A 22,865-nucleotide genomic window follows, 5' to 3' on the forward strand; every position below is an offset into this window, starting at 1 on the left:
AAATATTTGTAACGATTTACAGTATAAAAAAAAAAAAAAAAAATGAAAGTTTGGCAATGCATACAAAGGCATTGTTAATAGAACGGTTTATATAGTATGCAGAGAGAGATGTGAAAAGCCTGTGATACCCTGAAGAGAGACCTCTTGGCTGCCACGCTCAACTTAGCTCGTTCATCCATTTTTTCTTCATCCACTACAGAAAGAAAAGGGATAAAACCATTTATTTTTTTGCTCTGTTGTAAAGGGACCAAAAGCAATATAATTAAATCAGGTGTTCCCAAACTTTTTTGTCAGCTGAACCCCTTTGACCTAAATGATTTATTTGAAGAACCTCCTGATATTTTAAGTGACATTAACCTTTCTAAATATAATTAATTTGATGTCTTTACACTTCATTTTTCTTATTATTGTTAAATTTTACTGAACCCTTTTTTACATCTATTGTTCCTTTGTTTTTTTTCCCCCCTTTTTCTCCCCAATTTGGAATGCCCAATTCCCAATGCGCTCTAAGTCCTCGTGGTGGCGTAGTGACTCGCCTCAATCTGTGCATCTTATCACGTGACTTGTTGAGCACGTTACCGCGGAGACATAGCATGCGGAAGCTTTACGCCATCCACCGCGGCATCCACGCGCAACTCACCACGTGCCTCACCAAGAGCGAACCACATTATAGCGACCACAAGGAGGTTACCCCATGTGACTCTACCCTCCCTAGCAACTGGGCCATGGCTGGAGTCACTCAGCATGCCCTGGGATTCGAACTCACGAACTCCAGGGGTGGTAGTCAGTGTCTTTACTCACTGAGCTTCCCAGGCCCCCTATTGTTCCTTTGTTAGAATATTTATACATTTTATTGCATTTAATTCACTATAGACATTTCTATCCCAATCAGAGATCCATCACAGTATTAAAATTTTACAACAATTTTTTGTTTTTTTTTAATTGTCTATTTTTATCTGTTATTTTTGTTTTCATTTCCCTGATAATTTTAGAAAATATATGTCACTCAGTTTGTGTGCATGTACATTTGATATCTTGATATGATATAGCCAATATTTACAAGACATTTCCAATAATTAGGATAATTAGGATAAAAATGGCCAGAGCTGAAGCATCCATTAAAACCTGGGGTGGGGACATGTCCCCCTCACTTCAAGAAATATTTTAGGAACTGAAACATTTTATTAATATTTTTAGGAAATTATACATAATATTTTAATTTTGGCAGTAGTGCAAGGAAATAGTAGTCGGCAGCCTACACAACACCTTTAAGACCCAGCAGAAGTCTCCGTCAACCGGTCGGTTTAGCATTTAAACAGACTGACCTACAGGGCAAACTGTCAAGTTAATAATATTACTTTTAAAACATGATTGCATTGCTGATAATGAAAGTAATTAAGTTACGTCATAACTTTGAATGGAGAGCTACGCATAATTTACTTTTGCATTTAAAAAGTTACATTTTATCACTAGCAGTTTCATGAGAGCGTACTCTCTTGCACACAGAGACACAGCATGCGCAGGGAGAGAGAGAGTAAGCCACACAGACACAACGCAGTTATGTTATGTTCTTTCTTGTTTTTTTATTTGTCAAATGACGGACAACATTTTGAATTATCCGTCAAGGTTTTTAAAAATTCTGCAAATGACAGAAAATTTTTATGCATCCTCTTCACTCTCTCACAACCCCCCTGGAATTCCCTAACAAACCTCCATTTGGGAAACCCTGGATTATACAAACTATATATGAATTCAAACTCACACTCTGCATGTTCTGCAAGCTCTGGACTAAGGCGGGACCTAAATAAATAATAAAAAAGGTTAATTACATAAGAAAATTTTACATATTAATAAAAAAACAAAAACAAAATATTCCTATGCTAACATAAATAGGTCGTTTCAGTGAAACAAATAACTTCCTTTTACACTATACCTATCAGACTCCAGTCTTTCAGCAGATGTGACAGGCTGGGTTCTAAACCGCTCAGAGGATTTCCTGTCATCACCAGGAGAAATGTAACGCCTGGGTCGACGTGTCCCTATTTCCCGGTCACTGCTTCCAACTGGATCAGTATCAATGGTAACCAGGTCGCCTTTAGACTCCCTTTGTTAGACAGGAGAAGAATTTACTTATAAAAAGCTAACTTGTGTCAAAGCTTACAAGTTTAGACAACTCCATTCAAAATAATCTGCCAAAACATTATTCTAAATGCATCACTCTAGATTATACCAAATTCCCATAGTCTTGTGTGCCACAACGGAATTAATGTAACATCACATTTCAGAGTACTTGGCAATACACAAATCAACAATCACACAATCAAGATTTTATTTTGCGATGATAATCATGCATTTGGTGAAGACAGAATTAAATTAATTGATTAATAAATTAATTAACTGATCAAGGCAAGATTAAGATCAAACACTTTGAAACCCAGAAATCTAGTTGTGCATAGTTAGTTACCCTTATAGTTAATCAAAAAATATTTTCTCTACATCAGACATGCTTATACAGACTAAGATCTCATCCTGTTGCCCATGTTGTTAGAGGAAAAGACAGTATTTCAGATCAAGTAATATTAATGCAAAGCCATTAGTGGATGAACTATAATATTCCTTCACGAAGACGACGACTCTGCTTCTTGGATGCTGAGTAGCAAAGTTTCAGCACTTACTGATTACAATTGTACAGAATGACACATTAATGTCATTGCATTTAATTTAAAAAAAAACTCTACATCCAAATGTAAAAGGTAATTGCTTTAAGGTTAGTGGCTTTAATTAACATCAAAAGCTTGCATGCTGACATGCCAGTCCACGTACAGTTCTGACTTGCGTCCTGAAGCATTCTCCAGGTAGGAATGTCTCAGCTTTGCCACAGAAACTCTTGTGTCCAAGGTGCCCATTTCACCATTGGCTTCACCAACTGTCTCCCTGGTATGAAGCCCTGCCCCCATCACTATGGCAGCCTCTCGACTGGCAGCACGCTCCAGATTTCGTAATGCAGCAGAACGCTGATTCACTCCGATATCTGACATCGAGCGAATACGAACCTTTGGTCTGAGATCAACTGCATCTTGACTCACTCGATGTTGAGCTTGTGGGAGGAAGGAGCCTCTCTGCAAATACCCTCTTACCTCACCAAGTCTATGGTGTGGAGAATTCTGCTCATTGGTTAGTTGCACCTCTGAGAGTGTGGTGTCTATTTCTTTAGATAGGTTTGGATTCAATTGGTGGTGTCCTTTCTCACATCCCTTAAACTGATCAGCTGATTGGACAAGTTGATGCACTCCTTGCTCTTCCCATTCCTTCAACTGGCCAATTTTACGTACCCTACGTCTCTCCCAATCATCATCTGATTGGCTTATCCTTCTTCTTCTGACATGCCCTTCCCCATCCACTGACAGATTGATCCGACGTCTCCTATCATGTCTTTCTACCACTTCTCTTTGCAGAAGCCTTTGGTATTTTTCCTCCCCTACCTCCTGGCTGATTTTCTTATCACCTTGCACTTGAGGTTCAACTGACTGTGCAGTTCTTCTATCAACTTGCCGTTCTCCTTCTTTGAATTTGTCAACCTTCCTGTCACCTACCCTTTCTACACCCTCTAACTGGTTAGTGCTCCAATTACCTTGCCTTTCCTCCTTTTTAATACCACCTATCTTATTTTCTTCTGTTTGACCAATCTTTCTTACACTACGCCCTACATCTTCACCAGTCCAACTGCACTTTGTGCGATCTTCTACCTCTTTTTCCTCAGACTGACTGGTTCTTCTATCATCACGCCCTTGTCTGTCTTTTCGTTGATGAAACACCTTTTCACCTGCCTTTATTCCCTCCTCCATCTGTGTGGGTCCTTTCCCATCATTACCTGGTCTCTCTTCCATCTGGAAGAACTTCCGTCCTCCTCTCCCTTCTACCTCCTCCAACTGGCAAATCCTTCCAATTCCCTGACTTTCTAAACCTTCATCAGTATGTCCACGCACTGGATCATCCAAACTCTTCTCCCTGCGGCGGATTTCTGAGGGTAGAACAGCCTTTCTGCTTCTAAGTAACCCTTCTGATGCTGGATCTGCCCTAGATGCCAATAGACCCTCTCTCTTGATGAGCTGAATGTGATCAGAGCTGTCCCTCAGTCTAGTCTCTGCACCTTCTCTGGCTACACATGTTGATCCCAGCATGGCCAAGTGTCCTTTAGGATCCAGCATCTCAGATGTGCCAAGCTGAGTTCCAGGTGGAGGTAGATAACTAGACCCATGAGAAAGACCTGAGTGGGCAGTTTGTCCATAGGCAGGAGGTAGTGTTTGGACTGGACCATATTGCAAAGGTTTGCTGTGACCAAACACTGGACCATAATGTTGTGTCTGCCCATGTGATGGATGTGCATGCAAGGTGCATTCATGTTCATGCAGAGGCTTCTGAGAAGGTGCATGCACTTGAGCTGGTTGGCAAGTGTCCCGTTCTGAAGACATTGGTTGGAGGATGGCCCGATACTTTTGCCTAGGCGGTGGGGCATCTCTGAGACCAAGCAGTGGCTGCTGGAGGTCTTTGTATGCTTGGTGTTGATGTTGAGAAGGTCTGTGTGTTTGTGATGGTTGTTGAGCATCTTGCCTACCTAGACTTGGTAAGGATTGCTGGATTTGCCCAAATGGTTGATGACCCAAGGTGCTGGGGTGTACACCAGGGCTTTGTTCGAAGCTTGGGGGCTGTGCACTTTGGGCATGTTGATGGTTTGCCATTTCGCTTCCAGGTAAGTACTGGTAAGCTGGCGAATCTATACTATGAGGGTGCTGAAATCGTGGCCGTTCAGCACTGCGTGCTCTTTGTTGATGGGTCTCTGCACCTTGGTTCTGTTGTGTCGGGGGTTCTGTGCCCTGTGCTTGTGGCTGATTTGCAGATTGAGGTTGTGGAGCCAAATATGGTGGGATAACTGCTGGGTGATGTCTGACTAAGGGTGTATCTGACCCTGCGTCTGAACCCCTTCCCGAGCTGTCCTCCCTTGCCTGTCTTTCTCTTACTCGTATTCTTCATGAAGGGAGGAAAAATAAAAAATAACATTCATCAAGTTAAAAATTACCTACTTTCATCCTGAAAGAAATCAATTGTCATCAAAATTCAAGAACTCTTTAGATCTATAATTTTTCTTCACTGTAACACACAGTTCAAGGATAAGGATCACCTCTTCCTCTTACAATAATATGGACAGAATTTCCCTAAAAGTAATTAATTTACTTTCATTCACTGAAGATGTTTGGCCACTCATCGGCAGACCGGTAAAGCCAAAGTACATCACACTGATTAAGCCACATAGTTGAAAGGCAAAAATCAAAATTCAAAAACTGTAAAGCAAAACCTAGTATCTGTCAAGCCAAGTCCAATTACTATCAACCATTTTATACTGACTGTTGAAATGTCCATGACTATTCCATGAGATGTTTTTAACTAGACTAAAATGAAATAATTAACAAATAGCACCCTTAGAATTTTAATGGTTATTTGCAACCATTTTCTGGTAACTTTTTAAATGATTATTTATAACCATTCTCTGGTAACTTCTCAACAAACAGTGACTCACTGACACAGAAATTAGGTCCACTTGTTATTTAATAAAGGGAAAAACTGAAGCCAACTATTAAATAAGGGTTATTGTTAGGAGCTGGTAATATGTTTGTTAAGGGCAAAGATCAGTGGATACAAAAACCACAGTGGATGGGGGAGGATGAATGAGGGAACTGTTTGCCATCATCTATGGTTACAGTAAATATAAAAAGGTTAAATAATGATGTAAAATGGTATGGTGTTCTCAATTTGGGAGAATAAATGTTTGTGCATGTTGGGAAATGGAGTTAGCTGTTCTACAGAGGGAATTTAAAGGGTTACACTCCCGCTCTAATACCTGGATGGCCAGTTGATTTGTGAGTGTGTTTCATTGTCCACGTCTCGCCTGAGGGACCACTCACTTTGAGAGAGAGCTGCCAAGCTAAAGAACACAGAGGCTTAGACCCCAGGTTACCACAGCAAAATTACCATTATATTTGTTACTATAACACAACACACCATTCACCAATCCTGAAAGAGATTCTAAAGACCATTGTGAGGACTGGTTAGGTTTTTTGGCACCTTCAATCAAGGTATTTAGTTTAGTATGAGATTCCACAACTATGACGTCAGAAGCCTCATTTTAAAAATATGATGTTCTCATCAACTTGAATCTTTTTTCTCCTCACGTAGTATCAGAGTTTAAAATATCACAGTTGCATAACACTTTTCTAACTCCACATGAGTTCCTGTACTATGTTGCAGGGGTCTTCGCAGGCATACTTTGTGTAATTGGTCACGTGAAAGCACATGAAAAAACAAATGTTTTCAAAAGCCGTATCTGTGTTAATTGTCACAATGACATTCACAAACTTGTAGTCAATAAACCTTAAAGCTGGTGTGTGCAATTTCAGTGCCACAAATGGCCCCAAACTGAAGCATTAAGCTGGCATGGGAGAAAATCATTTATTTATGGTAGCAAAAAAAACACATCAGTTTTAAATAAAATCACCTAGTTTTACCCTCAGTATTTTAAAGACAAATTACTGCCCTTTTTTTTTTTTTTTTTTTTTAAACTGTGTTTCTTTCCAGCCACTGTAAAGACCATTAAAAGGTAGGGGCAATGTTTAGCAGGGCCTCAAAGATCAGTGTGAAAATCTTGCTGATGCCCAGAAATCAGTTCTACATATTTCACCCCAGCGCTCTGGCATGAATTTGAACCTGACTAAACACAAATGCTGCACTAGTCAGCATTTTAACCTGGAGTATATTTAAGAGCTTTAGCATTATCTGACTGATACAAAAAAATGAAGCATTTTTTTTTTTTTTTGACAAGGTCCACCAGTTCATTGGTATAGACAGATGATGTCAATAAACCTTGTAGCATCACTTGCTTTAAAGGATATTTCCATAAAATCTGATAACTTGGAATCTCTCTTGTTGTCAGCAGAGTTTCAAATACGAATGTTGAAATTAATTAATCCACTATGACATGTGTCTTCTTACAAACAAAGCCCTTTTATAATCCAGTCAAAAGCTTTGTTCATAAACCTAGTGGGCTGTCAAACTAGACAACATTAAGGTATCACAAGTTTGATCCCAATGTGTAAACAAAGCAAACCTAAAGTGTATTGCGACAACATTTATTAAAAAATTCAAACTAAGGGGGGCCTGGGTAGCTCAGTGAGTAAAGACGCTGACTACCACCTCTGGAGTTCACGAGTTGGAATCCAGGGCATGCTGAGTGACTCTAGCTAGGTCTCCTAAGCAACCAAATCGGCCCGGTTGCTAGGGAGGGTAGAGTCACATGTGGTAACCTCCTCGTGTTCGCTATAATGTGGTTTGCTCTTGGTGGGGCGCGTGGCGAGTTGTGCGTGGATGCCGCAGTGGATGGTGTGAAGCCTCCACACGCGGTATGTCTCCGCGGTAACGCGCTCAACAAGCCAAGTGATAAGATGTGTGGGTTGATGGTCTCAGATGCAGAGGCAAATGAGATTCGTCCTCCGCCACCCAGATTGAGGCGAGTCACTACACCACCACGAGGACTTAGAGCATTGCCATTCCAAATTGGGGAGAAAAAGGGAGGAACAGTATTTTCAAACAAACTATACAACTCACTATACATGTGTTCTATGTGTTTTTATGCAACATTTTAACATCAAGCTGGAATCAATTTTAAGTCAAATCTCCTCAGCACTTCATACGAGGAGCACTTTTAGTGTGGCAAATGGAGTGACTAATAGTTACTTATGAGGTTCCATTTAAGTTACGATGCTGCCTTAGAAGGCAGCTGCCAATGTAGACAGTGATGCAGCTCACTAAATTTGGGACAAGAGCAGTCATTTTTTAATAATATCATTACTATAATTATCAAAATAAAATCAGGGCCCTCTCACGCATTAAATGGAGACTAGATTATTTACAAAAAAACATTTGTGTTTAGAGCAGTTCGATTAAGAGCAGATGGTATATACTGTACAGAGCTCCACAAAATACTTGCCCCTGTCTGTTGAGGATGTTTTGTGCTTGTTGCTCGATGAACAGGTCACCAGGAGAGATGCCATACCGCGTCGAGGGTAATGATCCTCGGCGAGCTGTACTTGGAGAACTTGGCACTGCGACAACAGCAACACCCTTCGTTGGCTGGGTGGAGGTTGCTTCCATGCGAACCGGAGCTTCCTGTGGGTGTGGTTTCGGACTTCGGTCAGGTGCTCGCCTTTTATTTTCCAAGTTCATAGCCCTCTCTCTCTCTCGGTCGGCATCAAAGCCTGATGGAGAAGAGGCAGAATCGGGGGTGGGGTCTGAAGACATGGAAACCCGCCCCATTCCTTTAGACCTGCTGCTGCTTCGGTCCCGCCCCTCACCATGCTCTTGCAAAGTCCCGCCCCTCATCCTGTTCTCACCACGTCCCCTGTCGGGAGGAGCCCCTTTGTCCGACAGGTCAGACTCTCTTCGTGCACGAGTGTAGCGTGGGGCGTAATCTACATCCACTTCTTGGTCGAGGAGGATTCCATAACGTTCTGATAATTGGCGTCTACGTTCGGCTTTGTAACGTGCAATACGTTCGGCCTTGGAGCTGAGGTTGGTAGCATCAGACCCTGCTGGGGTAGGGACGACTGGGTCAGGATGGATTTTCGGCTGTGGATCCGGGCGAGTCAGAGTTCTGGATTGCCGCTCTGGAGCTTCTGTTTCATCACGACTGTAGCGACGCACTGAAGTGTGACAAAAACAGAGGAAATGAGAGTGAATAGGAGAGCAATATTTTATTAAAAGTGAAGTGCATAATTACAACGAAAAACTACTTTCTCCTTTACCACTGTACAAAGACATCTATAAGTAAGCTCCTTCATCCTTCATTCATTGCACTGTAGGCAACATGAATGAAAAAAAAAAAGAATAATAAATGTGATCTTTTGAAAAAAAATAAAAACATTTGAATGACCTGACATTTCAATGCAATATTGTGAGAAAAATAATCTAGTTATATAACAATATATGACTGTATTAGCATGGCATTTGTGCTTACCAGCAATGCCCGGATCGCTGGGATCTGAGGCTCGTGTGTAGCGAGGGGTGTCTTCCTCCAGCAGCCGATTGGTCACGAGACCGGCTGTGTGGTGCACATTTGTAGTAAGAGCTGCTGGAACATCCGTTTCAATCCCCTCCAGTCTTCGTGCTATCCTCTCTTTCCTGCATAATAAAAACCCATTATATCATATATATATATATATATATATTAATTACACATACACAAACACACACACACACACACATAAACAATGTTGTAACACGTTAGAAGAAATAATAAGAAGTAGCTAACAACACTTTTAATTTACACCATAACTGAGATTTAAAATACGTAACTTAAAAAAAACTGCTAGCCAATCATTATTTTATTAGGTGTAGCGCAAGAATATACTTTTAAAAGTAACACTCTCCAAAACTGACAATAGGATGTTTCAAAACCATTCAGTCATTTTTAAATACATAGACAACCATTGGAGGACAAAACGTACCTATTCATTATTGGATCACTTGTGCTTTCAAATTGCTTCCTTAGCTCTGAAACTAAAATGACAAAAGTATTTCAGTGAAAAGTGTTCTCTTTTGGAACTGTGGGGAACTTTCAAAAATCATTCCACCATATGTCCTTTATGTTTAAAAGGTATTAGTGCATTGTTAGAATTTCTCACCTTTGGGCAACACAGCAAGGATGTTTGCATCAATATCTGTGGTACTCCTTACCAGTGAAGTCTGGTCATCAGCACCAAAGCTATATGAAAAAATATTTCAGAAGAGCTTTGGTGAACATTCTAAAACATCTGTCCATGAGAACTGTTTGACAGTTTCACGTTAAATTAAATCTTGTTTTTTGTTTTTTTAATCTTGGTTTTTAATCAAAGCTTCTTTGACACTTTATTCAAACAATAGTGGAGAGAAGACGGGAAATTATGGGGAAAGACAGGGCAACTGGACTGGGAAATGATGACCAAGATTTTGCCAAGGACGATGTGTTCCTGAATCAACATCATTTGTTGGTCATGGAACTATATTCTTGTCAAACAAGGCTATGTTTGAAATGATATCCTATTGTAGTTCTCTACTATTGTTGCAGTATACTGCTGTTTACAGTGCAAATGTTCTGTACGTACAAAATATCTGGATTAGGGTTGCTGCACAGATTTTAAAATCAAATTTAAAGACTCCAGTCAGGCTTCCTAAGCAAGCAATTGACCTGGGTTGTGTCACGTTGGATTAACCTCCTCGTGGTCACTATAATGTGTGGTTCTTGCTCTCGGTGGTGCGCGAGGCGAGTTGTGCGTGGATGCCGCGGAGAATAGCGTGAAGCCACCACACATGTTAGGTCTCCGCAGTAAAGTGCTCAACAAGCCATGTGATAAGATTGACGGTCTCAGACGCGGAGGCAACTGAGATTCATCCTCCGCCACCCGAATTGAGTCACTATGCCACCACGAGGACCTAGAGTGCATTGGGAATTGGGCATTTCAAATTGGGGAGAACCCCCCCCAAGAAATTAAATTTAAGATGTTTTAAGATCATTTGAGACCTGAACAAATTCAATCAATATCCTATGTCCATACCAGATCATTTCAAAATTGATTTATGTACAAATATATAAATACATATCAAAGGTTGACTGAAATTGGTAATTTGCTGATACAATAAGGTGTTGTAAGAAAGGCAGATAAAAATGTATATATTGAACTGTGTCTCCTTACTGTGATGGGCATAGACACAAGAGGAAACAAGAGATCAAAGTCCCAATAATCACCAGAAAAAAAAATTAAGATTTGTTTCATAACATGTTCAATAAACAGCCAAAAATACACCACAGATTCTTATTTTGAAATGTCTGTGCTCCTACTGCTTACGCAAACAGATCAGGGAAATTAAATATGCATTACAATCATCTACAATGTATTACTATGTCAACACTGTAAAGAAAACATTGTCTTAAATATAAGCAGTAATTCAAAGGATTTCACTGACTGTGAACCACTCTGAAACCGCTGGAAACACTATATCATGTGCACCGCATGCTTGAAGTACAGTGCCATGTCTTCACTTTGAAGCATGCAGGTGCAATGCATAAAGCCTATATACAGTATTTATTTAATTAAATCACAGCCTTTTGCAGTTTAATAAATGCATTAGGCCATATAGTGATTCCTGTTTTTCCACTCCTTAATTTAAGACTTCTTTAAATGATAATTAAGACTTTTGTTCTTCGATTTAAGATATTTTAAGACTTTAAGGACCCATGGGACCCCTGTGCAGTATACAACAGAGCTAACTGTAGCAAGCTAGTACTACATTATTTTCTGTCTCCTTACCCCAACCCCAAACAGATTAGTTGATTGGAAAGTTGTTCCAGGACCAACAAGGATGTTGATTCAGAAACATGTCCAAATTGGCGAAACCACAGCAAGCATGCTAACTACTAGGCCATGGCCCCAATCAGACCCATTAGGTTTGCACTTTGTGGACTTCTCCAACATCGAATGTCTACACTTTTTTGGATTTTGCTCAAGTGCCTCCAAATGCTCCAGATTTCTACACTGGCAGACTGTGAGCATGCGGTCAACCCTACCAGTGTGTTCCTGTGTGGCATTTTAAGCTGAATTAGGATAGCAGATATTGAACATTCTCTCTGTCCACAGGAATAGATTAGCTGCCAAGGTATTTGCACATATAGAGTTCCCCCTTCACCATGGTACCAGCCTTGCCGGACCAAACAGCATACTCCCATTACTCTGTTTACAGCACAGCCAATGCTTCACATGAACTATGCACAATATTCTCATACAAGCAGAGTGGTAGAATGAGAATCAGAGTATTAAAAGGATTAGATTTAATTTGCATTAACTTTTAGGGGGGGGAAGGTAAATATACCGATCAGCCACAACATTAAAACTGCCTGCCTAATATTGTGTAGGTCGCTGCCAAAACAGCGCCAACCTTCTCACTATAATTGTACAGAGTGGTAATCTGAGTTACTGTAGACTTGGTCAGTTCGAACCAGTCTGGCCGATATCTGTTGATCTCTCTCATCAACAAGGTATTTCCGTCCACAGAACTGCCGCTCACTGGATGTTTTTTTTTTTTTTTTGGCACCATTCGGAGTAAATTCTAGTTACTGTTGTGCGTGAAACTCCCAGGAGATCAGCAGTTACAGAAATACTCAAACCAGCCCATCTGGCACCAACAATCATGCCACGATCCAAATCACTGAGCGCATTTTTTCCCCATTCTGATGGTTGTTGTGAACATTAACTGAAGCTCCTGACCCGTATCTGCATGATTTTATGCACTGCAGCCACATGATTGTCTGATTAGATAATCACATGGATGTTTGTTGGTTCCAGATGGGCTGGTTTGAGTATTTCTGTAACCGCTGATCTCCTGGGATTTTCACACACAATAGTCTCTAGAATTTACTCTGAATGGTGCCAAAAACAAAAAACATCCATTGAGTGGCAGTTCTGCGGATGGAAACGCCTTGTTGATGAGAGAGGTCAACACAGAATGGCCAGACTGGTTCGAACTGACAAAGTCTACAGTAACTCAGATAACCACTCTGTACAATTGTGGTGAGAAGAATAGCATCTTAGAATGCTATTCTGAGATGCGGGTTGGTGCCGTTTTGGCGGCATGAGGGGGACCCACACAATATTAGGCAGGTGGTTTTAATGTTGTGGATGATCTGTGTATTTCAGTCACACCCCATATGGAAGACTCATTCAAACTGAACAATAGAACAATTCAATATTGTACTGTGGGGTCCAAAAGTCATGAGATCACGAAAGAAATTGCTATTTGTCAAATTCAATGCTTATTTCCGTTCTAATTCCATTATTCTGTTCTTTTCTAATTTCAAACAAAATAATTACATTATACATTTTATTATTAGCATTACAGTTTAAGGGGAAAAAAAATGAATTTATTAGTATTACAGCTGACAGAGACTCTACAAGTTTGTGCAATCATGGATGTTTAAAATTGTGTCACAAGACTCTTAGATAAGTGATTACTTGATTCAACTCCTTAAAAGGCATTCACCTCATTATACAGTTTAATCATTTTAATCAACAAAAGATCACACACACACACACACACACACACACACACACACACACACACACACTCTCTCTCTCTCTTCTGGATGATAACAGTGAAGTGTGTTTAGCTATTGTGAAAGACACCCTCCCTTTCTCTTAGGACACAGTCGTCATTTTGACTGGTCAGGACAATACACTGATTCTTTAAATCACAATTTGTGATGAAATACCAAATCTTCCATTTAACTCAAGTTAAACATAAAACTAAGCTAAACCATCAGTGTCTTATGACTCACAGCATAAAACTTGTCATTTCTGTAGCAAGCATTATAGCAAATTATCACCCAGGCTGTCCATAAAACATCAGCAGCATATAAATATAAATCATTTAATCTGAAAAGTAAAACTGTACAATTCCTATAAATATGGATGTAGAGTGGTCTAACAAGACCACACAGATCTGATTAAATTCTGGTGTACGGTAAGGGTCACAGAGTTCATGCAGACATCTCCAAATGGACTTTGGATTAATCCATTTAGAGTTAAACGTTAAAGTGCTTGAAGTGTGCTTTCAAACTATGGATTTATGGGGCCAGATTTAAGATCACTGTGATTTTGATAAGTGAGATGTTTTCCTAGACATATACTGTTGTTCCTGGAACAACATTACTTCCAACCCCTACCCCTAAAATTAGAGAGAAATGATAGGTTGATAAGAATAGTGTGCCCCCAACCCTAACATTAACCCTAATCATAACCTTAAAATCTGATTGATATTTGCTACTTGGCAAAACCTCTGTCATCATTTAGAAGAGAAAAGGTTCTTTATATATTGGTGAGATGCAAGGATTCTTACCTTACTGCTCTTTTCTTTAGTAGTACAGGGCTGCAGAACTTAACAGAAGTTTCACTAACAAATCCTGCAAAAAGAAAAAAGACGATCACTTATTGGGGTGTACTTGTAGGTAAAATTCATTCAGATAAGTCTAAGATTATGTATTGGATGAATATTAACTGGGTATGAAAGGATGAGTGCTTTCACAGAGCATTACTAGGTTTTATGCAAAGGGATGCTGCTGAAATCTTTCCAAAGGAGTCTACAGATATAAATTAAAATGGAGCACACCAGATTTATTCACACTTAAACAGAATTTAAAAACTGACAGTTAAGCAACCCAAGAATTTACTAACTGACAGTTAAAACAACCCAAGAATTAAAAAGTACTAAGTTAAGGAAATAAACAAATTTGTCTTACACAGACACAAAATTAAATGGCACATTTCTCCAGAATCTTAGGCCATGTCCACACTAATCCGTTTGTTTGAGAACTGTTTTCATTACCCTAATATCCAAAAGTATACGACAATAGACAATTTTCTAAAGTGTTCGCTTTCGGTGGAGTAAAACGCCATTCCAGTGTGCAAGGCATAAACGTAGAAAAATCAGTGAAATTTAAAACAAAAACATATTAGTACATTGATCCTAAGTATCTGAAAGTACTCAACCGATAGTGGATTTTAACCAAGGTGGTGGAAAAGGCCAATAAACGGTCGGCTGATATATTTTAAAATCGATTTATAGAATGTTAAAACTAAAGGGATAGTTCACCCAAAAATGAAAATTCAGTCATTGCTTACTCACCCATTTGTTGTTATAACCCCATATGACTTTCTTTTTCTTAACACAAAGGGAGAAATTGTAAAAAAAATAATAAGAATAATTATTATTATTCTCAGTGATGTCATACAATGGCAGTTTATAGTGACCACCTCTTCAAGCTTCAAAAGGACACAAAAGTATAATTCAGACGTCTAATAAATTATTGTATGCGTCTCATGTCTTGTTTTGAAGGAACAAGATTAGATTTGGTGAAAAACAAAATCTGTGTGCATTCATGAGTCTGCACGAGCTTTAGAGCTCTTTGCATGAGAGCAACAGTAGTTACGCTGCCGCTCGCGAGGTGGGGCATTCAAGCCAAAACTCAGGACAACCAGCGATATTAACAAAAAACACAACATAGCTGCAAATAACCCAGAGAGCAGAACTAAAAACATGTCTGAAAAGTTTGTAGTCGAAAAATAGATGCATTTCTATGCCCAGCCTTATTTGTTTGAACCAGAGTCCTCAAACAAATAGAGAGATGGGGCTGAAGGTAGCTACAGTCACACCGTGTCCTACTCAGACGGCAAACGACATGCAATAACAGTTATCTTTTCTATGTTAATCAGAGTTTTTTGTCTTAAGCAGCTGTGACGAGCAACGGGACATTCTGTTGATCGCTTGGCTTCTATATTTGGCGTCTCACCAGGTAACCCCATCCACTATGTACTGGCACCGGTCCAAAATGCGATGTGTGGTGCAAGCGTGAGGCAATCGTCTCTGTTCCGCGACTGCTTTCGGGTGTTTGTATAGCGTATAATGTGTGAGTAAAGGCAGCCGGTGGAGTTTCTGGTGCCCACCATGGGTAAGATGATGCCCCCCTAGAAAGTTGGTGCCCTAAGCAGACTGCGTAATATGGAGCGGTGGCAATGGTAGCTACCTTCAGCTTCCTCAATCACACTGTTTGATTGAGGATTCCGGTTCCAACAAATTAAGCTGGACACTGAAATGCATCTATTGTTTGATTCTAGAGTTTGACTACAAACTCTTCAGACATGCTTGTAAGTTCTGTTCTCTGGTTTGTGCGCAGCTATGTTGCGTTTTCTGTCGTTAATATCACTTGTGGTCCTCTTGAAGTGAAACAAAACGAGTTTTCGCTTGAACGCCCCATCTCGCATGTGCTGCATAACTACTGCTCTCCTGCAAAGAGCTCTAAAGCTCACGTGCAGGCTGTCTCGTGAACGTGCACAGGAGTTCAACTGGTCAAGAGTTTCACTTATAATATATCAGATTTCAGTTTATCAACAAACCTTATCGTATTCCTTCAGAACAAGACACGAGTTGCATACAATAATTTATTAGACTTGAAGAGTTGGTCACCATAAATTACCATTGTATGACATCACTGAGCACAACGTTTTTTCACAATTTCTCCCTTTGTGTTAAGAAAAAGAAAGTCATATGGGGTTTTAACACGGGCGAGTTAACAATGACTGAATTTTCATTTTTGGGTGAACTAATCCTTTAAATCTTTCCAAATTATGACGGGCGCAGACACAGAGGCAACAAGAGTCAGAAATGAATAAAGTCCCAGATAAAACAAAATCCCAATTACAACCAGAAAAAAAACAATTGGTGCATAATGTGGGACCATTAACTATAAACAAACCCGAAACACACCGGGGACTCTTATTCTGAAAGGACAGAGACTTGGCTCTGTTGCAATGCTTTATACACAAGTATGTATCAAATTAAGCTTTTATAGCCTATATATATATATATATATATATATATATATATATATATATATATATATTCACCAGATGAAGGGTGAAAATATGAATATTGTCAATTTTACTGGGTTTTTATCAATACATTTTTCTGCCGATAACCGATAGTTCCAAAAAAGCATTGGCATAGATTAATCGGTAAAACTGATATATTGGTCTACCTCTAATATTTTGTACCTAATGTACCAGAGAAGTACACTAAGTTTTCAGTTTCCTAACATATTTTTGTTTCCCCCCAAAGTATGTGGTAATGAAAAACGCTTTCAAAACGCTCCAGAAAACGCTGTTCTACTGTGAATGAGATCCAGAAACATAGCAAAATCAATGTGTTTTCAAACCAAAACCTGTTGGTGTGGACATGGCCTTAGTCATTTCACCTCCAAATTCTAGAACATTCCATCTGGACTCTGTGTTTTAGCCATTTGAAACCTATTATAAAGTGTTTTTACCCCGCCATACACAGACAACAGCTTAAGTTACTGCGCTTTAGATCCTCCAGCATGGGGTTGTCTTATAAATTTAGCCTCCCAAACGGTGCGCACCTGGAGTGGGGAGGGATTGCTCAGAGAACATCAAGCTTAGAAGAACAAAGTAAAGGTGGGTGTGAAGACATCCTAATTAACTTTAAGTCTGGCGGATGAGTTTCCGATACAGGGTTGCCAGAGAATCACTCCAGGATGCTGACAGCCACAAATTAGCTGCGAGGGGACAGAATGAACGAGAGATTTTCTAAAAATATAAGATGGTAGATCAAGGCAAAAAATAGATCCGGCTCAAAGATCCACCCACCCACTTAAACACATGTAGTTTTCAGCAGAGAAAGCCAGACGTCCAGTAAACTACATGAACAAAGTTTGTGTAAAGGATCAGATAATCTAATGTTTGGACAGCATAACAGTAATTATCACTTACTGCCATCATGTTAACACAGTGTTGACATACAGAGCTGGGGTTGTTTCATGAGCAACAGAGGGAGATGAGCAAAGCATATGTTTAGGTTTATATACAGTGTGACAGCTGCATGTACTATGGCGATACAACATTGAACCAGTTAGCATGTAAAAGTGTGGCAGCTGACAACAAGAGATCAGACTTGGAAACAAAATTAAGCACACTCTCAAAACACCTGAGACACTAATTGGTTTTTCCTGTTCCATTTCAACAAGACCTGATTCCAAGTTTAGTGGTAGAGCAATGTTTTGTTTTTCCAGTGGCTGATTTCAATACTGATATCTAGAGATTAGAAATGTTGGGGAGTAACTAACTAAAAGTAGCGACGCTACTAACTTTACTAAATTTTTAGTGGCACATTCAGCTAATTCCCCATTACATTTTCTAATGAGTAGCTGTGTAGCGTCACAAAACGCTAGGTTACATGATTCACTTGACCCCTGCGCAGACATAAAATGACGATCTTTTTTTAAGCAAAATATTTTGTTAATTGCCGTTGTTTATCACTATATTTCAAATCAGTTATATAAAATGTTTTCTAGGTTTATTACTTTATATTTTAATATAAACTGTGTTCAACTTAATGTTGTCACCCTAATTGTTTAATGTCACCCTATTTAAATACCATCTAATTGTAACATTAAAAAATAGTTTCTACTTTAAACAGCTTCAATGTAGTTAGCTACTTTTTGTTAGTGACTGTGTTTCTAACTACTTTTTTTTTTTTAAAAGAGAACCTTGACTGTAGTTAAAGTTATGAGTAGCTTATATCTTGGGAATCTACAGTTTCAAAGTAGCGTCTCCAACATTAGAGAGTAGTGTGATGCCTGATATAGTTTCGATACGTCTCATATGTCTCATATACTGCATCACTTTCTTTATGTAGATCTTGATGGACGCAAAAAAAAAAAAAAAAAAAAAGAGACACCACAACAGGACAAACGTTTCCACAACTTTTGACTAATGAATTTCCCTGACTTTTCCATGATTTTCCAGATATTTTCTAAAGTTTACTTGGACCACACTCACAGAGCAACTTCGAACTAAAGAAATATTTTAGAGCATAGCATAACTTGAAAAATGTATATTCACTATAAAAATGTCAATGAATTTTCCAGATTTACCTAATTTCTATGTCTTTTCCAACCCTGGAAAACCCTATTTTAAATTTTCCCATTCATTTATAACAAATGAATGATGGCTTCAGTGCAAAAACAACCGCTTCACTTTATGTAAACATTTAAAAAAAAAAAAAAAAAAAAAAAAAAAAACAGTAAAACTGATATATTATGTAATATAAAAAAAACAGTTCCGAAAATGGATAAACACACACCAGTAACCACACATCAGTTGAATTCTATATTAATGCTTAGCAAAGTTGCAACATTGCTCATCAACCGTAAACATAATCTACTTTCGTTTTACACCCCTTAATAAATCTGACTTCATCTGGACTTGTTGGGAACACATCCCTTTCTCTATTTTCATATTACTCCACGTTTCTTAGTCACTTTCATGTGTAAATAATGTAATGCAATCCATTACACAAATATATATCATAATGTAAATGGTTTATCTGTATGTAAATGGAATATCAAACTCTCTACCAATTAACATATTTCTACCGCTACACAGTATATAATGTCATATCAAACAGTCCTAGAATATAAGATACATTTTACACAATATTTACTCAATTTCCTCAAATTTATTTGACAACAGAAAAAACACTTCAGACTTCTGTTTATCTGTCAGTGGACATGGTTATCAGACAATTATTCATTAATCTCAAAATCAGCTGTTTAATTGGCCTATAGCTGATTATTGATCTGTCCATCACTGCTAAACTACCTACAGCGCATCATGACAATTCTTCAGATTTAGACTTAATCTGATCAATCAGAACATCTGTTCTATACCACAAAAGTAATCTTTAAAGATAAAAGCAGGCATGGTTTTAAATTTATTTATTTCCACGAATGCCAGACGAAGTAAAACAAATCCATCCAGCCTTGTATCATTTTGGTAACTACCCAATCACTCATTCCCCCCCCCGGAAACTGGTTTTATATACCACTACAATTGCAATTTTACATACCACTACAATTGCAAATAGTGTTTCACGCTTACCTTGATCACACTGTGGGACATGGTTGAGATAGTTAGTAATCCATTGGTTATGAAACATGTTGGAATGAAAAGGTAAGAGAGCAAACAGAGGAAAGAAAGAAAAAGACAGATAGTCTGAGCCTGTGATCAGGACACAGAGAGAAAAAGAGCAAGAGAGAGAGAGGGACCGCCACAAACGAACTCAACGTGATGGAAATGGACAGAAGCAAAACTGGAGGACTAAAGTAAACACACCAGCAGAAGGGAGGGTGAGAGAGAGAGAGAGAGAGAGAGAGAGAGAGATGCTACGGCAGCTCACAGGCAGTAATCTGATTACAGGCAGAAATTAGACTGGATGATAAAAGTGGACTGCAGGAGCACAGTGGATTCCTGGACTTATGACACAAACACAGCCATATTTACACACAGATACACACACTCTCACATCAGCAATCCAGGAGTCACAAATACTTGGTGATGCAAAGACGAAAGTCTTTAATTAGGACTGTCTTCCCTTTAACATATTTCAGTCGGTAAGTCTGCACACTAGAGATTGTTGAATGACTGGTCTCAGAATAGTTTGAAAGGCACCAGATTTTCATCCAACCTCCACACAGTCTCCGAAGGCAGTATGTCCCAGCTTCTTATGCGAGCCTTGTATCAATCATAGCGATATATGAAACATACTAGTAAACATCTGCGGCTCCATATGTCAGTGCGTGCTGCATTAAGTTTACATGACAGAACCTTATTTAGATCAGTTTAGGTCTCAACTTGTTTGCTTCAGAACCCAGATTTTACACTGGATATCAAGTGGTGACTCAACATGGTACAGTACCAAAACTGATTAGCACACAAAAGTAAATAAAAATGTCCTTAAAATCAAACGCTGAAACTTATAATACTATGCATAGGCCCAACAATAAGCAAAATGGTTAACATGACGTAGAATGAATGGGAAAAATTGTTGGAAAATTTTAATAGGAAATGGGGAAAACTATGAATTTTATAAATGCATAAACAACTGGAGTGTGATGTACCTAAAACCGTATTTAATATTGTCCCGTAAACTATTTTCAACTTTCTCATCTCTTCTCTATCCTCCTCCACCACACCTACTACTTCTGACTGCTGATGACTTTGCCACATTTTTTTACTGACAAGGTAGTGAGCATCAGCAGCCAGTTCTCTACACCTAACACCCACAGCTACTCTCTTCCAGCATCCCATCCTCTGTTTTCCTCCTCCTCTCCTCTCTCCGAGACTGAGGTGCCTCTAACCGTCCTACCACCTGTCCACTTGACCCTATCCCCTCCCGTCTTATGCAAGCTGCCTCTCCATCAATCTTAACCACACACACACACACACACACATTATCAACATCTCTCACAACTGGAAACTTTCCCAATACATTCAAGCAGGCTCAAGTAACCCCACTGCTTAAAAAACCAACACATAACCCCACAGTAGTTGACATCCTGTCTAAAACTCTTGAGAGGGTCATATTCAGCCAGTTGTCTGCTTTTCTCTCACAGAACAACCTACTCAACAGACATCAGTCTGGTTTCAAAAAAGGACACTCAACAGAGACTGCCCTTTTGTCAGTAACTGAAACCCTGCGACTGGGAGAGCTAACTCCAAATCATCCATCCTCATTCTCCTTGACTTGTCTGCTGCCTTCAACACAGTGAACCACAAGATCCTCCTGTCCACCCTCTCTGACCTGGGCATCACAGGAACTGCACTTGGATGGTTCAAGGTTTCTTGGAGAGGAGAGGTGTCCAAGACACACCAGCTGACCACTGAGGTTCCTCAAGGATCAGTGCTTGGACCCCTCCTCTTCTCAAGGTGCACAACATCACACGGACCAGTCATTAAGGCACATGGCTTTTCCTGGCACATGGCTTTTCTACCACTGCTACAGAGATGATACACAGCTCTACCTGTCGTTCCAGCCTGATGACCCTACTATCTCAGCTCGTATCTCTGCCTGCCTCTCTGACATTTTAGCCTGGATGAAGGAACAACACCATCAGCTCGACCTTGCCAAAACAGAACTCCTCATGATCCCAACCAACCGATCTGATGACCATAACCCCACTTTTCATCTTGGTTCAACTTAGGGCTGCAGAATTAATCATATTTTAATCACGATCATGATTTCTGCCTCACAATTAATTGAGCATAATCATCTGCGATATTAGTGAGCAAGCAAACAGAAATTATCATCCAGCTAAAGTTGCAAATTGTTGCTCATTTTTATAATAGGCTGTGTCTAAAGATGATAGGTCAAATCACAAGCGCTATTGAGTCTATTTTCACCTCACCTGACAAATCGAGTTCTCTTCAGAATTCCCCACCGACCAATCACTTTTCAGTTGAGCACGTACTGACATACAGAGCCGCAGATGTTTACACAGAGATGTCAACTGTAAATGACAGTGCAGACTTTTTTCCCATGAGTGGTGCAAATAGTCTCATGACCAGAGCTATTTAATTCCACTGAGAAAGCTGGAACATGTGGAGGTAGGATGAAAATCTGGTGCCTTTCAAACTATTCTGAGACCAGTCATTCAACAACTCTGTCTGTTCAGCCATTAACTGATTATGCAGTAAGTCAGCTGAATAAACTTTGGTTGCAGCATGGTGTTACAGCAGTTTTAGAACGGTTCTGTGCTCAAAAGTCATGAATTCCATCTTGTGCTCTCATAATACATCAGCAGCTGTGCCCGGAGTTCAGTTCAGTTTGTGCTCGTCGCTAACATGTGTTGAACGCACTAAAAAGCGCTCCAGATTTACCTCTTTGCACATTGTTTGGCCATTACAAGTGTCTAAAAAATCTAAAATAAACTCATGGCACCAGGGTTTTGTGGGTCGAGGAGGAAATAAGAGCATTTCACCATGTTTGGATGGAGCACCAGAGCCTGCAAAAACTGTTGTCAAACAGAAACACACACACACTTCCATCATTTATTTTTTTTTATTTTTTTTTTACATCAAAAAGTAAAGGCTTGAGACCGTTTAGCATTGTCGCCTGCTAAATTATTACAGAAATATATTACTACTGTTTATTGCAATAATAATATTTTTTTTTTTTTTTTTAAGAGAACTTAAGTGTGAAAATCCTTAAATTGGAAGTAAAGCATGGGCAAAACATTACTTAATTTTGGTCAAAAAGATAATTTACCTGTTTGTAGTTTTAACATCTTGTTCAACATGAGAGCTGCTGTTTAAATGGAATGTAAATTTCATTTAAGAAAAAAATATCAAAGCTGTGGCAACAGTATTTTTTATTTT

At 39.3% G+C, this 22,865-nt stretch overlaps 1 protein-coding gene across 2 annotated transcripts in view; it reads right to left on the reverse strand.

Annotated features, from left to right (window-relative positions):
• LOC127443132 (supervillin-like) overlaps positions 1 to 19,760 on the reverse strand; it is an 88,068-nt gene extending 68,308 nt beyond the window's left edge. The window contains exons 1-9 of one of the 2 annotated variants that reach the window (XM_051701666.1): positions 19,590 to 19,760; positions 13,975 to 14,038; positions 9,732 to 9,811; positions 9,555 to 9,606; positions 9,065 to 9,228; positions 8,039 to 8,750; positions 1,934 to 2,104; positions 1,763 to 1,800; positions 129 to 193 (exon numbers count right to left, since the gene is read on the reverse strand). In XM_051701666.1, the coding sequence (XP_051557626.1) occupies positions 129 to 193; positions 1,763 to 1,800; positions 1,934 to 2,104; positions 8,039 to 8,750; positions 9,065 to 9,228; positions 9,555 to 9,606; positions 9,732 to 9,811; positions 13,975 to 14,038; positions 19,590 to 19,647 (1,404 nt within the window). In that variant the 5' untranslated portion in view covers positions 19,648 to 19,760. Of the gene's footprint in view, positions 1 to 128; positions 194 to 1,762; positions 1,801 to 1,933; positions 2,105 to 8,034; positions 8,751 to 9,064; positions 9,229 to 9,554; positions 9,607 to 9,731; positions 9,812 to 13,974; positions 14,039 to 19,589 lie in introns of both variants that reach the window. The other variant, XM_051701667.1, reaches the window with a different exon arrangement.
• Positions 19,761 to 22,865: the final 3,105 nt, after the last annotated feature.

The sequence above is a fragment of the Myxocyprinus asiaticus genome, chromosome 6, assembly GCF_019703515.2.
Source record: "Myxocyprinus asiaticus isolate MX2 ecotype Aquarium Trade chromosome 6, UBuf_Myxa_2, whole genome shotgun sequence".
In the NCBI taxonomy this organism is placed as follows: domain Eukaryota; kingdom Metazoa; phylum Chordata; class Actinopteri; order Cypriniformes; family Catostomidae; genus Myxocyprinus; species Myxocyprinus asiaticus.